This window comes from Lingula anatina, chromosome 3, assembly GCF_051362555.1.
Source record: "Lingula anatina isolate TDL-2025a chromosome 3, LinAna3.0, whole genome shotgun sequence".
Classification (NCBI taxonomy): domain Eukaryota; kingdom Metazoa; phylum Brachiopoda; class Lingulata; order Lingulida; family Lingulidae; genus Lingula; species Lingula anatina.
In genome coordinates, this window is record NC_141769.1 from 34109006 (window position 1) to 34122722 (window position 13717).

At 35.8% G+C, this 13717-nt stretch overlaps 1 protein-coding gene across 2 annotated transcripts; it reads left to right on the forward strand.

The window, feature by feature from the left end:
* Positions 1–1126: 1126 nt before the first annotated feature.
* LOC106150764 (uncharacterized) lies at positions 1127–12516 on the forward strand. 2 transcript variants are annotated; one of them, XM_013523746.2, is made up of 12 exons: positions 1127–1280; positions 1588–1675; positions 6890–6951; positions 7387–7544; positions 7768–7974; positions 8185–8310; positions 8601–8798; positions 9467–9577; positions 10225–10460; positions 10626–10761; positions 11062–11136; positions 11808–12516. In XM_013523746.2, exons 2-12 carry the CDS (start codon positions 1622–1624, stop codon positions 11936–11938), a joined length of 1494 nt encoding a protein of 497 aa, XP_013379200.2. In that variant the 5' UTR covers positions 1127–1280; positions 1588–1621; the 3' UTR covers positions 11939–12516. The 2 variants fall into 2 exon arrangements, with proteins under 2 accessions (XP_013379200.2, XP_013379201.2); XM_013523747.2 differs by having other exon boundaries at positions 11065–11136.
* Positions 12517–13717: the final 1201 nt, after the last annotated feature.

Below are 13717 nucleotides of genomic sequence, written 5' to 3' on the forward strand. Positions count from 1 at the left end.
ACATGCCTAGCAGCCAATGCAATGGGTGGTTGTATAAACCATGGAGTTCCAACAGAGACTCCTTGTATAGACACAACAGAAAAGATGGAAGTTAATCATGATTTAAACGTGGATGTATAGATACACAACTGGTGTAATTTAATCCTGATTTGAACTAGACCAAAAAAAAAAAAAAACATAATAATAATAATAATAAAAATTGTCCCGACTGTCAGGTCCACTGAAGCCTCCAGACTCACATTAATAATCACAATCTGCACAAATCTGTTCAAATCTGCAGTCTCTTGTCTTTCCAATCATTCTAGTTGTATCAATTTGTCAATTTTATCATAACAGTAAACCTTGGCGGCTGATAAGCTCAATCTGAGTTGCATGATCGAATGAGATAAAACCGGGAAATTGGTCTTTACTTGTTCCATAATCAGACACGATATATAATATGTTATCAACTAGAAAATAATTAGACGATATTTCACTGAAATAAAATCACCTCCGGTGAGGGGTGGTGTTGGTAAGATTTAAGAAGATTGCCACCAAAGATAAAAAAATGGGGGGGGGGGGGGGTAAGAGGGGGGGGGGCAGGGGCGGATCCAGGATTATTTGAAGGGGGGTCTGCAGATGTAAAGCCAACCCGAAATACTAATTTCAAGAGGGTACCAGAAATCGAAGGAACCCCCTGACCCCCTCTCTAAATCCGCCATTGGGGGGCGTACTATATTTTCAGGATATTAGCCAATTGTCTGTCCACCGATCCCGTCGCCTGTCGTCGTCTTTCTGTTTTGCTTTCCTTATTTTCACAGTGCTTAGTAATCACACTGAATACACCTCCACACCTGGTAATGTGAAAGTCACCGGAAAGTAAAAGTGATAGTGAAACGATCGACTCAGCGTTCGAACGTGGAGCCTGCACTGTGTTGGTGGAGGGGGGGGGGGGGGGGGTGAAGAGAGCGAGTTCTTCAATCTTTCTTAACACCACCCCATTCCTACAAACACACACACGCACACGCACACATTTTATCATGCAGTCATGGACCCGGAACAAGTCAAATTGTTTTTTTTTCCCGCTTCTCCACATGCCGAGTTGTTATATTCCTGTGTCGTGTTCTACCCCGGCTTGTGGCCCCGTGCCTCAGCACGCGGAATGACGTGGTTTGACCCAGGAAGTAGACATGACCTAGTTTCACATGTGAGGGGGTTGGGCACGAGTAGGCAGGGTAGTGTGGACGTGTTTTATTCTCACACTGACCCCGAGAGCTTCACACTGGGGTGGTACAGGAAAAGTGAGTAGCTTGAATTTATGTAACACACAAGTTTATGAACAGTTAAATATTTGACGAGAGAGAGAGAGAGAGGGAGAGAGAGAGTTTGTTAAGTGTGTACCGCGATGCAAAAATAATCCAGTTATCCAAAAGTTATGGGAATGAAGGCGTCAGGGAGAGCGTTTTAGAATGAACTTTTATTAGACCTTTAGTATTATGTATTATACAGAGGAAGAATGAAAAAGAAAGATCTGTATATTCAGTATCTATAGTACCGGGTATGTTATATTGTGTTTTCAGCAGTCGATATTTTTGGTCTTGTTTGCAGGGTGGAGGCTCGGTGTGAACTCTATAAGGATGAGATGAAGTATTCACTGCCATGGCTGTCACTGACCATATATCTGCTTCTTACAGACGTATGTATGAATATTCACTTCTTATCTGTAGAGGTAGTGAGATATAAAGTTAATAGATAAATAAATAATTACAGAAAAATTAAGGACAAACAATAAACAAAGTTGAGTCTTATTTTCTTGTAGGATGAATTCTGATTTTGAAATTGTATGTTTCAACAGAACTCTTTTATAAAACCAGTCTTGTTGTTTGTGTTGTAATGTCTGGGTCCTTCACCCTGAGCTTCAGAGCTAACTTGACACTAACCTTTTCACTGTAGCCTATCTCCATCGTGTCAAGTAACCTCTGACCAGATTCGATTGCCTCCGCCGCCCGCCAATCAAATTTAAAAGCCCGCACTCAATGACTCATTAAACGATCTAGCCAATGAACGCGAACGAGTCAAAGCGCGCTTTGTTCAAATCCGGACCAATCAAAGATAAGGCTGAATATCAGGGTCTTGCCGAAACCTGTGGGCAGCACGCATATAACATCGTCTCTCAGTAGATAATGATGCAGGGCATCATACTGCTCTGGTTTCAATTCCGATATACTCCATGCTTTCTTTGTGTACGGTTATGCACTCGGAACCACTCGGAACTACTCGGATGTCTCCGCACTCGACAATAACTATGTTGTTAGTATGGAGCTTGCGGAATCAGCCGAGGATTGCCGATTGACGATCAACCAATCAGCGTTTTCACCAAACTTTGGTGAAAAATTTTGAAACATGGATTCGATTGGCTTATATAAAATAGGTCAAACTATTTTCGTCAGAGGTTACTTGACACGATGGAGATAGGCTACAGTGAAAAGGTTAGTGTCAAGTTAGCTCTGAAGCTCAGGGTGGGGTCCTTTGATATTGTTATAAAACCAGTCTTGTTGTTTGTGTTGTAATATCTGGGTCCTTTGATATTGTTATAAAACCAGTCTTGTTGTTTGTGTTGTAATATCTGGGTCCTTTGATATTGTTATAAAACCAGTCATGTTGTCTGTGTTGTAATATCTGGGTCCTTTGATATAGTTATAAAACCAGTCTTGTTGTTTGTGTTGTAATATCTGGGTCCTTTGATATTGTTATAAAACCAGTCTTGTTGTTTGTGTTGTAATGTCTGGGTCCTTTGATATTGTTATAAAACCAGTCATGTTGTCTGTGTTGTAATGTCTGTGTCCTTTGATATTGTTATAAAACCAGTCATGTTGTCTGTGTTGTAATGTCTGTGTCCTTTGATATTGTTATAAAACCAGTCTTGTTGTTTGTGTTGTAATGTCTGGGTCCTTTGATATTGTTATAAAACCAGTCTTGTTGTTTGTGTTGTAATGTCTGGGTCCTTTGATATTGTTATAAAACCAGTCTTGTTGTTTGTGTTGTAATATCTGGGTCCTTTGATATTGTTATAAAACCAGTCATGTTGTCTGTGTTGTAATATCTGGGTCCTTTGATATTGTTATAAAACCAGTCTTGTTGTTTGTGTTGTAATGTCTGGGTCCTTTGATATTGTTATAAAACCAGTCATGTTGTCTGTGTTGTAATATCTGGGTCCTTTGATATTGTTATAAAACCAGTCATGTTGTCTGTGTTGTAATGTCTGTGTCCTTTGATATTGTTATAAAACCAGTCATGTTGTCTGTGTTGTAATGTCTGTGTCCTTTGATATTGTTATAAAACCAGTCATGTTGTCTGTGTTGTAATGTCTGTGTCCTTTGATATTGTTATAAAACCAGTCTTGTTGTTTGTGTTGTAATGTCTGTGTCCTTTGATATTGTTATAAAACCAGTCATGTTGTCTGTGTTGTAATGTCTGGGTCCTTTGATATTGTTATAAAACCAGTCTTGTTGTTTGTGTTGTAATATCTGGGTCCTTTGATATTGTTATAAAACCAGTCATGTTGTCTGTGTTGTAATATCTGGGTCCTTTGATATTGTTATAAAACCAGTCATGTTGTCTGTGTTGTAATGTCTGTGTCCTTTGATATTGTTATAAAACCAGTCATGTTGTCTGTGTTGTAATGTCTGTGTCCTTTGATATTGTTATAAAACCAGTCATGTTGTCTGTGTTGTAATGTCTGTGTCCTTTGATATTGTTATAAAACCAGTCTTGTTGTCTGTGTTGTAATATCTGGGTCCTTTGATATTGTTATAAAACCAGTCTTGTTGTTTGTGTTGTAATATCTGGGTCCTTTGATATTGTTATAAAACCAGTCATGTTGTCTGTGTTGTAATGTCTGTGTCCTTTGATATTGTTATAAAACCAGTCATGTTGTCTGTGTTGTAATGTCTGTGTCCTTTGATATTGTTATAAAACCAGTCATGTTGTCTGTGTTGTAATGTCTGTGTCCTTTGATATTGTTATAAAACCAGTCTTGTTGTCTGTGTTGTAATATCTGGGTCCTTTGATATTGTTATAAAACCAGTCTTGTTGTTTGTGTTGTAATATCTGTGTCCTTTGATATTGTTATAAAACCAGTCTTGTTGTCTGTGTTGTAATATCTGTGTCCTTTGATATTGTTATAAAACCAGTCATGTTGTCTGTGTTGTAATATCTGGGTCCTTTGATATTGTTATAAAACCAGTCATGTTGTCTGTGTTGTAATGTCTGGGTCCTTTGATATTGTTATAAAACCAGTCTTGTTGTTTGTGTTGTAATATCTGGGTCCTTTGATATTGTTATAAAACCAGTCTTGTTGTTTGTGTTGTAATATCTGGGTCCTTTGATATTGTTATAAAACCAGTCTTGTTGTCTGTGTTGTAATATCTGGGTCCTTTGATATTGTTATAAAACCAGTCATGTTGTCTGTGTTGTAATATCTGGGTCCTTTGATATTGTTATAAAACCAGTCTTGTTGTTTGTGTTGTAATATCTGGGTCCTTTGATATTGTTATAAAACCAGTCTTGTTGTCTGTGTTGTAATATCTGGGTCCTTTGATATTGTTATAAAACCAGTCTTGTTGTTTGTGTTGTAATATCTGTGTCCTTTGATATTGTTATAAAACCAGTCATGTTGTCTGTGTTGTAATATCTGGGTCCTTTGATATTGTTATAAAACCAGTCTTGTAGTCTGTGTTGTAATATCTGGGTCCTTTGATATTTACCTAAAACATAAATTCACATAAAGCATTGAATAAACTAACATTTGAACAAGTATAAAATCTAATCCTTTACTGATTGTCAAATAAACAACATGTACAGCAGCTAGAGCAGCACTACCCTGGTATAATATCATAAAGATTGGCAACCACAAAGTCAGCATCCTAGTTTATATATATATATCATGTATAATCATAATGTGAGAATAACTGACTGAATATATGTAATCCATGTATACATACTTGTTTATGTTGTAAGTAAAAATCTCTGATAATTTCTTTTTTTTTCTTCTATAAATATATATCTTTAATTTTGCATTTATGAATGTTTTTGTGTATTCTATTGTTAGGAAACCAAAGTATATAAATACCAAAAATTAGAAATAGTGGAATAATAATAAAAAAGGCAAAACAATGAAAAAATAAAAGATTCAAATTATATATTTTATTTATTCTGACTGTGATTGTTAGATTATCTTGAATTGGTCTTTTTACTTTCCATTTGTATTTTTGTTATCAGTTGCTTAGCAGAGTAGTGGGTGAATCAAAGGATGGATAATACTTTTATTTTCTGACCCAGATGTTCTGTCAATTTCAACATAGTTTAGCTAACCACCTGGCTTCTCTTTCCACTGAGTGTTTTTATAACATTTTACTTTAAATAATTTTGATAGGAGTTATTGAAGTCAGCTTTAGTTACCTTCTCAATGTTTATTTTATAGCTCTGTAATGTAAACTTCATTCTGCAGCATATAATGTACTTTTATTTGTAAAGAGTGAGCACTGTTAATACTGTGATACCTGCATCACACCAGATTTCACAACTCATTGGTCACAAGACACGGTGGTGGTGGTGGTGGTGGTGGTGGTGGTGTTATATAGTGGTAACTTTTATATAGTAAATAAAGACCAAATTAAACAATTTCCTTTTAATTTAGTATTTTTCTTTCAGTTTTTTCCCTTAAAGCATTGTTTGCTCCTAAAGATTTTCTGTGACATTGTGCCAGGATAATTAGTAGAATAATGATAAAAAATAACAGGAAAAATGAGAAGTAATGATAAGGGGGATTAAAGTCCTATCCTGCTGAACAAATAAACTTCTTGAGTCCTTGTGTATGTCTTTCTCAAAAGGGAAGGAGGAAGTAGATCAGCATGAAACAATAAGCAATTTATTTCACAGTGCGTAGTAGCAAACAGAAACCACTTCTGAGCTCACTACAAACATTACCATATCTTTTTCATTTACATTAGATATCAGACAAATATAATTTCATGTCAAACCTTATAACATCAGTCTGAGCATCACCAGTAAAGAAATACATGTAGCCCAATCCCCCTTTTATAAGTGCTGAAGACAGAGGGGGGGGGGGGGAACTAACTAGTCTATATGGCTGACCCACTTGAATACTTCTCCACGGGATATCTATTCGGTGTCTATTAGCGAATTAGACAGCAAGCTTTGTGGTGGGTTGCCATATTTGACCCTCAGATTAGTAAGTCCTGTATTCTGAATGGGGCCTGAACCGTGCGTAGGCATGTGCACACTGATGTACAAGGAAGTATAATATTTGTTTGATGACTTTGGAGGACTGTGTGAGCTGAGACTTCCCACGTGGGGGAATTAGCACAGTTTGGAAAGACCTAAATTGTCAAACTTTTAAACTTCACCACAGTTTTCAGAAACAGATCCTTGTATGTGTACTTTTGATAATTACATTTCAGTTTGTTCATTAAATTATGGTAAAATAACTTAATTATTAGGATAAAAGAGAAAGTAAAAGTATCCAAGAAGCATCAGGTCACATTTTAATGATTAAGTACCAGAAAGCATTTTGTGTTACTGTTCGATTTACATGTACCTCTTTGGAGTTTTATGAATTCATTGCGGTGTCAGTTTCATTTGCATTTTAATGAATTTCCAAGAAATGCAGAAATTAACTTCCCTGTTTGACAGATTTTTTTATTTGTGATATACCATCTTTTTCTCAAAGTGACATAAAACAACTGAATAGATGAAAATTAGTAAGTTGAGTTGAGTAAGTTGAGTAAGTTCAGTTTATTTGGCAGCATATTGTGAGGAGGTTTCTCCTCTAGTACCTACAAACTACGTAAGCTGTGTGATCAGGATAGTGCTGCCATCTATATTTCAGGATGGTACTCCAGTAAGGCCAGGAGAGAGAGGAAAGAGAACCAAGGCTGCATGTTCTAATTAGTGAGTAAACCTGTACTGTTACTGGGTTCCCATCCCCAGATTGCTCTAACAAGATCAATCCATCTCCATGGGGTCCTTCGCTAAATTGCTTTCGGCCCAAGCAGCTTAGACATATGGGACGCTCACTAAAGTTGCTAAACGATAGTACCCCCTATCAGCCTCAGCAGGCGTGACAGACATCTAAGCCACTCAAGTTAATTGCAGTTAAGTGAGAATCCCCTCTGAGATAGTTTGATTCAAAGTTAGTGGATATAGTCTCTGGAAATGGTCTCTATTTGTTTCTGTTGACAAAGTCAGAGTGCTTACAGCCTTACAGTAGATATCATTAAATCAGAAAATAAAAAGTCTTCCAAATTTAACTCCGGCTATGTTACTTTAAGGAAAAGTTGAGTTGAACAAAGCTAATGCAATTCTTTACCGGGTATTATTTTTCAGTTTTTATGAAGATATTCACAAGAAGTGCACTTTGTGTGAGCTTTGTGGAGCACGTGATATTTTGGCAGGCAGTTCCAGTAGTAACATTTTAGACCATGGTTGTACAGGTCCCTCTTCATCTCCAATCTGGTGTAAAGCAGAGACAGGGACCAAGCCAAGTTAGTCTATAATAACAATAGAGAAAGAAGCAATAGTGCCTGAAAGCTGTATATGGCATAGGCAGAACACATAAACATAAATATGTAGCATTGATAACACTGTTTGTAAAATGTTGTTGGATCTTTTGATGCTATAGTCTTCTTTCAGTTTATTTCCTCATTCATTTTCATCCAGTGTTCATACTTGAATATACTTAACTTTTACGATGTTTTCCCTTTCAAGTTTGCACAAAACTCAAAGATGTCCCCAATGGCAGCATAGAGTGCAGACAGGAGAGAGAGGACCTGATTTTACCTGGAACTGTGTGTACTTTGACATGTGACCCAGGGTACAGGCCAGTCCAGAACAACCTCACCACACAGTGCTCCATACAGTCCTCTGAAAGGAGCGTGGAGGCTGCTTGGAGCAGAACATTGCCAGAATGTGTCTGTGAGTGTCAACTGAAAGATGTCATACATGTGATTTAACAGTCTCTATCATAGCTATACTCATACACATGTGCAATGTAGGTGTTCATTTTGCGTCTCTCTTCTCTGGAATTTGCCAGTGTGATTTGCTTCATGGTGTGTATCAAAAGCTGCACACATTTTAACATATGAAGTCCATCTGATCAATTTGTGGTTGTTGTTTTTTCTGTAGTAATCCCTGTGACAGAGGCAATGTCAACCACAGAAAACGCAACAATGGCCAGTGCTACTACTGCTATGGTACAAAGTGATGAAATAGGGTTTAATACCAAGACATCCCAACCTTTCAGATTGAGTGGTAAGTGTATTAATATCTTTCACAACAGAAGTTAAAATATATATTTTGATAACCAGCATATACTTCAGCATAATTTTTGTTTTGTCAGGTCATGCCTTTGATTTTATCTATATCCTCCTTCATCTTGTTGAATAACAGCCTTTTTCATCTCTCTAGCACTGTAAATGTAATCTTCAATGTTTAAACAATATGTAAATTTTAACACTTTGTTATGAAAATAATTTCATAAGCTCTCAAAAAAGAATTTAAAGAAATGAGATATTTTAAGCTCATATCTATTTTACTTTCAGATTTTTGGTTTATCATCCCACTTTCAGTATTACTACTAGTAGTAATAGTAGTACTAGCTGTAGTAATAATGAAGAAATATGACTGTCTAAAAAACTGCCCATTAAAAAAATCTGAATTAACTGAAGTCATAGTGATTCATGAATGCGACCCAGATGTTATATGTCGCCATGGTAATAGTGGCAACCAATCTGATACTGGTAGGTTTTGGTATTTTTTGAGGAGCTTTTAAGTCCCACATAGACAGTAAAAAAGAACTTAATTATAAAGAGCTAATTTTTTAGAGTGAAGGATTCAGAAATTGGACACACAAATTTCTACATCTTTAGATAGATGCACACCCATTATTTTCCATAGGAAAATATTTCAGGTGATCACTACTGCTATATTAAAATGTCCTTACAGCATTTAGGATCAGAGGGAGAGGGAGGGGTTGGGCAAAAATATTTTTGGGGTTCCTGGATCGACCAGTGAGCTTGCTGTTTAATGTTTAAGTCAAGTTGTCTGTGTTAGTAATAATTAAAATGGCATTGCTCTAACTGTTGTTTGTTAAACACCTGAAATAAAGTAAATGTTTGCATACCATCTGCATATTATTAAAGCCTTAAGTTGAACATTCATAAATGAAATAATGTTCAAATGTCATTTCTGGTGCTTTTTGGTATTATTAATGTTATCAATTTAATTAAAGGTGAAGTGTATTTTTTTACCCTTTTTTCAAGATTTAAAGATTTTTGTGACTTAAGCAAAATAAATAAATAAATAAATAATTTTAAAAAATGAAATACTAATTATAATAATAATAATCATGAATGATCCCTCAAATTTTAAGTGACTTGACATTTGTATGGTTTTGATTACATTAAAGGTTCCTGCAGCAAAGAGGCCAGGAAAGTGGATAATAAAGCTGGTAGCAGTGGGAGTGAAAGTGAAAGTGAAAGTAATGATTCTGGGTTAAGCTCAGACCTCAGTCATCAAGGTGAGTATTTACATTTATCTTACACTTTGATTTATATGAATGTTGTAGTATTCATAAAATATATTGGAACATGACATATCTAAGACCCCATTCCCATGCCTCGATCGATCTGGCTAGATCAGTCCATCTCTGATGGGATTCTTGCTTAAGCGGCTTAGATATCTGGCATGCCTACTGAAACTCCTAAAGGATAGTTTATTACCCCCTTACAGCTTAAGCAGAGTGCAATTTAGCAAGAATCCCCTTGGAGATGGACCGATCCCGCCAGATCGATCTAGGTATGGGAATGGGTCTAAGTTGAATGATTGTGATGACTCACCAACTTTACTCTATTTTGAAACAAACAAATTGATTGAGAAGTAGTTTTAAAATATTCCAAATTATACAAGTATGAACTTTGGTTTCAGTCAACCTGTTGTTTTTGCTGATCTCAGAGGGTGATATTGACCAAAGGTGCACCTCCCACTTCCCTCTCCCTCATTCTCTCTGTCACCTGAGGGGAAGTCAAACACTCTTCACCAATTTGTTTTTCACATTTGTCACTGACCTCCCACCCTTAGCAAAGTCTTGCATCTGCCAATGAAAATTGTACACAAATTGTATTTTTAATTTAATTATATGATGTCAGTACGAATCTTTACTTGTAGATCAGCGGACACCCATGGAACATGATGAAATTGGCACTATACCTGCATCTCCCCCAGAGCAAGATGATTGGACAGAAGATGACGAGGACTTATGTAATTTCCTTGACAACCTAGGGTCTCTTAGCAACAGTAGAACATCAGTGGATGTCAAGTATCCAGTGGAAGAGGGCTTCTGTCCAGGTGGTGGTAGATACCAGGCCAGAAATCCAATAGAACACTCTTTTTATTCTTCTCAGGTAATTGTGAAAATCATATAGGTAATTTTATCTTTTTTATGAAAAAAATGTTTATAGACACAATCATACACATTTTGTTCACATAGATTATATAAATTGTATACCTACTCTGAAATACTACTACTACTGCTACTACTACTACTACTACTGCTACTACTACTACAGGTGTCTGCTGGTGCTGTGAGTAGTTTCCCAAGCAGACAACCACTGAGGAAGGAGGGTCATGGTGTTCTGGAATCCTTGGACCCTCTGAGTAATTTACCAAGCAGACAGCCACCCTCAGGGAACAGCCATCCATCTGGTAGGAGACACTGCCTTGAACTGTTGTGTTTACTTATCTGTTACCAGTCTGTTAATAGACATGTATTCACTGGATATATTGAAAAAACTAGTATCTGTATTAATAGATCTGAGGATCTTGCAGAAAATAGCAGCAAGTTTTATCAGAGTAGAACTAATTGATGCATTTTTGTGACTTTTTTGTGCTTTTTTCTATTTTGCACAATTATATTGAACAATACATACATCTTTTATGTTTTGAAAATTTTTCATGAATAAAAAACACAAAAAAAGATTAAATTCTTCAAATATTTTTTAAAAGCAGAATTTCCTATTGATGAAGATGATGAAACCACTCTGCTAAAGAAGGCCCATAACAGTGATGGAACAACTAAAAGTAAGATTTTTATGTATACCCTGTAAGTCACACATGGACATACTAGATGTAGGTACTTACTAGTAAAATTATTTGTTTCTTTTATATTGAGACACTGTCTGCCACTATTCTGTGACTGTTCTATTCTGTTTTATTTTTAATTTACTGTGTAACATTGTTCTGTTAAAGAATGGTACCTTTTAAAAATCAGCATGAGCAGCTTATTATAGCAAAATTCATTGTTTTTTTTATGTTTTTGCATATATTTTGGTGATAGTCAAGTGCCCAATCATATTTTTGTTTTATTTTAGATTTTCAGTGCCTCTTTGTATGGTAATAAAGCAGATTCCTTTTGAAAATTGGCATGAACAGATTTCTTTTATGAAAGTGATGGATTTTAAAAAATGATTTTTGAAATCTTTTTTGCTGTTTGACGTGTGTATATTTGCCAGCTTTGCTGTCTCATTATCTTTAACAGCTGTTTTGTGTTAACACTAGTGTCAAATGTACCAGTACATCCGCAAGATATTTTGAATAATATTACAATAATACATGTTAATTGAATTATTGCAGTGATTGCTGCTGTTGCTGTAATTTAAACTTGGTTTGTAGCTGTAGGGCCAGTGTTATCAACATTTGGTGGGACTTGCTTGTAGTTTAATGGGAATTAAAGTGGATAAATTATTTTTCAGATAAAATTGCTCTGGAGACCCTAACTCAGCCTGTTGAGTTACTCTCACTGCTTGAGAAGGAATATGGTGATGAAGATGCCGAAGATGGAATTAATAAGACAGTTGATGAAGGTGATGATGAAGACAGCTGACTTCATGCACATTAATGTAGCACAGTGTCTGACCAGCTGTTTAATTGAGGGAATTAAGACCACACATTTGCAGTCCATGAACTACTTATTCATTTGAAGAGTCAGTTTATGTGAGAATTGTGAAGTTCTGTGTTTTGACCTGGTGTTGGCCAAATCTAGATTTGAACCAATTATCAAGTTGGCCTTAAGTGCTGAAGAAAAAAGAATAAAATACAGGAACACTTGCCATCAGGCTGAATGTGGTATTGCTCAACTATTACTTTACTATTACTCAACTATTATGCTTATATTATAAATTTTATACTTACCTCTGATGTATTGGAGAAATAGCTATTAGCTTTTTTTGGCACAAAAGCACACAGTGATCTGCCTTTAAATTTTCAGTTATTGAAATGCTTATATATTTTTGCATATGCACAAACATGCACACACACACACACACACACACACACACACACACACACGTAACAGTTAAGTGATCTCACATTTTTACTGCATTTTAAGGTCCAATTCAGTTCAAACAATAATCAATATGCTGTAATACTAATATCTTCCATATATTATATTATATTATATTATATTATATTATATTATATTATATATTATTAAATTCATATATTGTTGGATTTTGTGCTGGCACTTTTCTACATGTGAATTGAATGTCATATGTTTTAATGATGGATATGTAAGATACAATGTATCATGCAGTACTTACAAAGTGGAAAAAATTACGTTGGTGGAAAATTCCGAGCAAATTTTCAAGACCAAAGAAATTTTCAAGTTTTTACTGTACATGTACCAGTACCTCGAGTTTCAGACCCAACGCAGCAGGCTGCTTTATATTTAAGTGTTGCCACATGTCAACTAACTGATAGTTACATACACAGGTAATTGAAGATACCAGTAAAGCTGTTATAATTAAGCTCTGAAACCCAGGGAAAAAGTTAGTACAGCTTAAAAGTTAGTACAGCTTAAAAGTTAGTACATGTTAGTCAGCTCTGCTGTCTTAATAAACATACAGATTGGAGATAAAAAGAAATATAATATTTGCTACTTGCTTAAAGCTTACAGTTATTTTATTTTAATTTTTTGATTTTTTTTTCTTGAATTTTTAAATAGATTTTGTTTTTTTTTGTTTCATTGTATGTTTCAAATATAGTAATTGCAATATATTAAACTTGGCTGGAGCACCATTTCTAATACCTGGGAATCTCTGTAGCACCATTTCTAATACCTGGGAATCTCTGTAGCACCATTTCTAATACCTGGGAATCTCTGTAGCACCTTTTCTAATACCTGGGAATCTCTGTAGCACCTTTTCTAATACGTGTACTTTTGTAGCCTGAAGTGAAAAATAGTGTTGTCAGTATATTTCTCATTTTATTTTTATGTAAAGACTGAATGTCTTTAAAAGCTACAGAAATACAGATCAAGGCACTGGATTCCTAGATTTTGCACAAAATTTAATAAAAGATTTTGCTGTAATTTCTTCTTTCTTTTTACGGCTATTAACCCCTGTCTACTTTTGCTGTTATTCAAACAGTTGCGACACACTTATGTCTGTCCATTTGACAGAATCGTTGCGAGAATCGTTCTTCAAAAAACGACACTGGTTTCTGGGCATCAGAATCGTTTTTTAAAAATTCAATAAAATTAAAAATTTTATTTCAAACTACAAAGGTAGGCCCCGGGGACCCTCTCCCCCCTCTTCACCCTCACACTTACCCCCCCCCCCCCCCCCAGCCCCACGTAAACCCCATTCCCGGCTTCCGCTGTGCA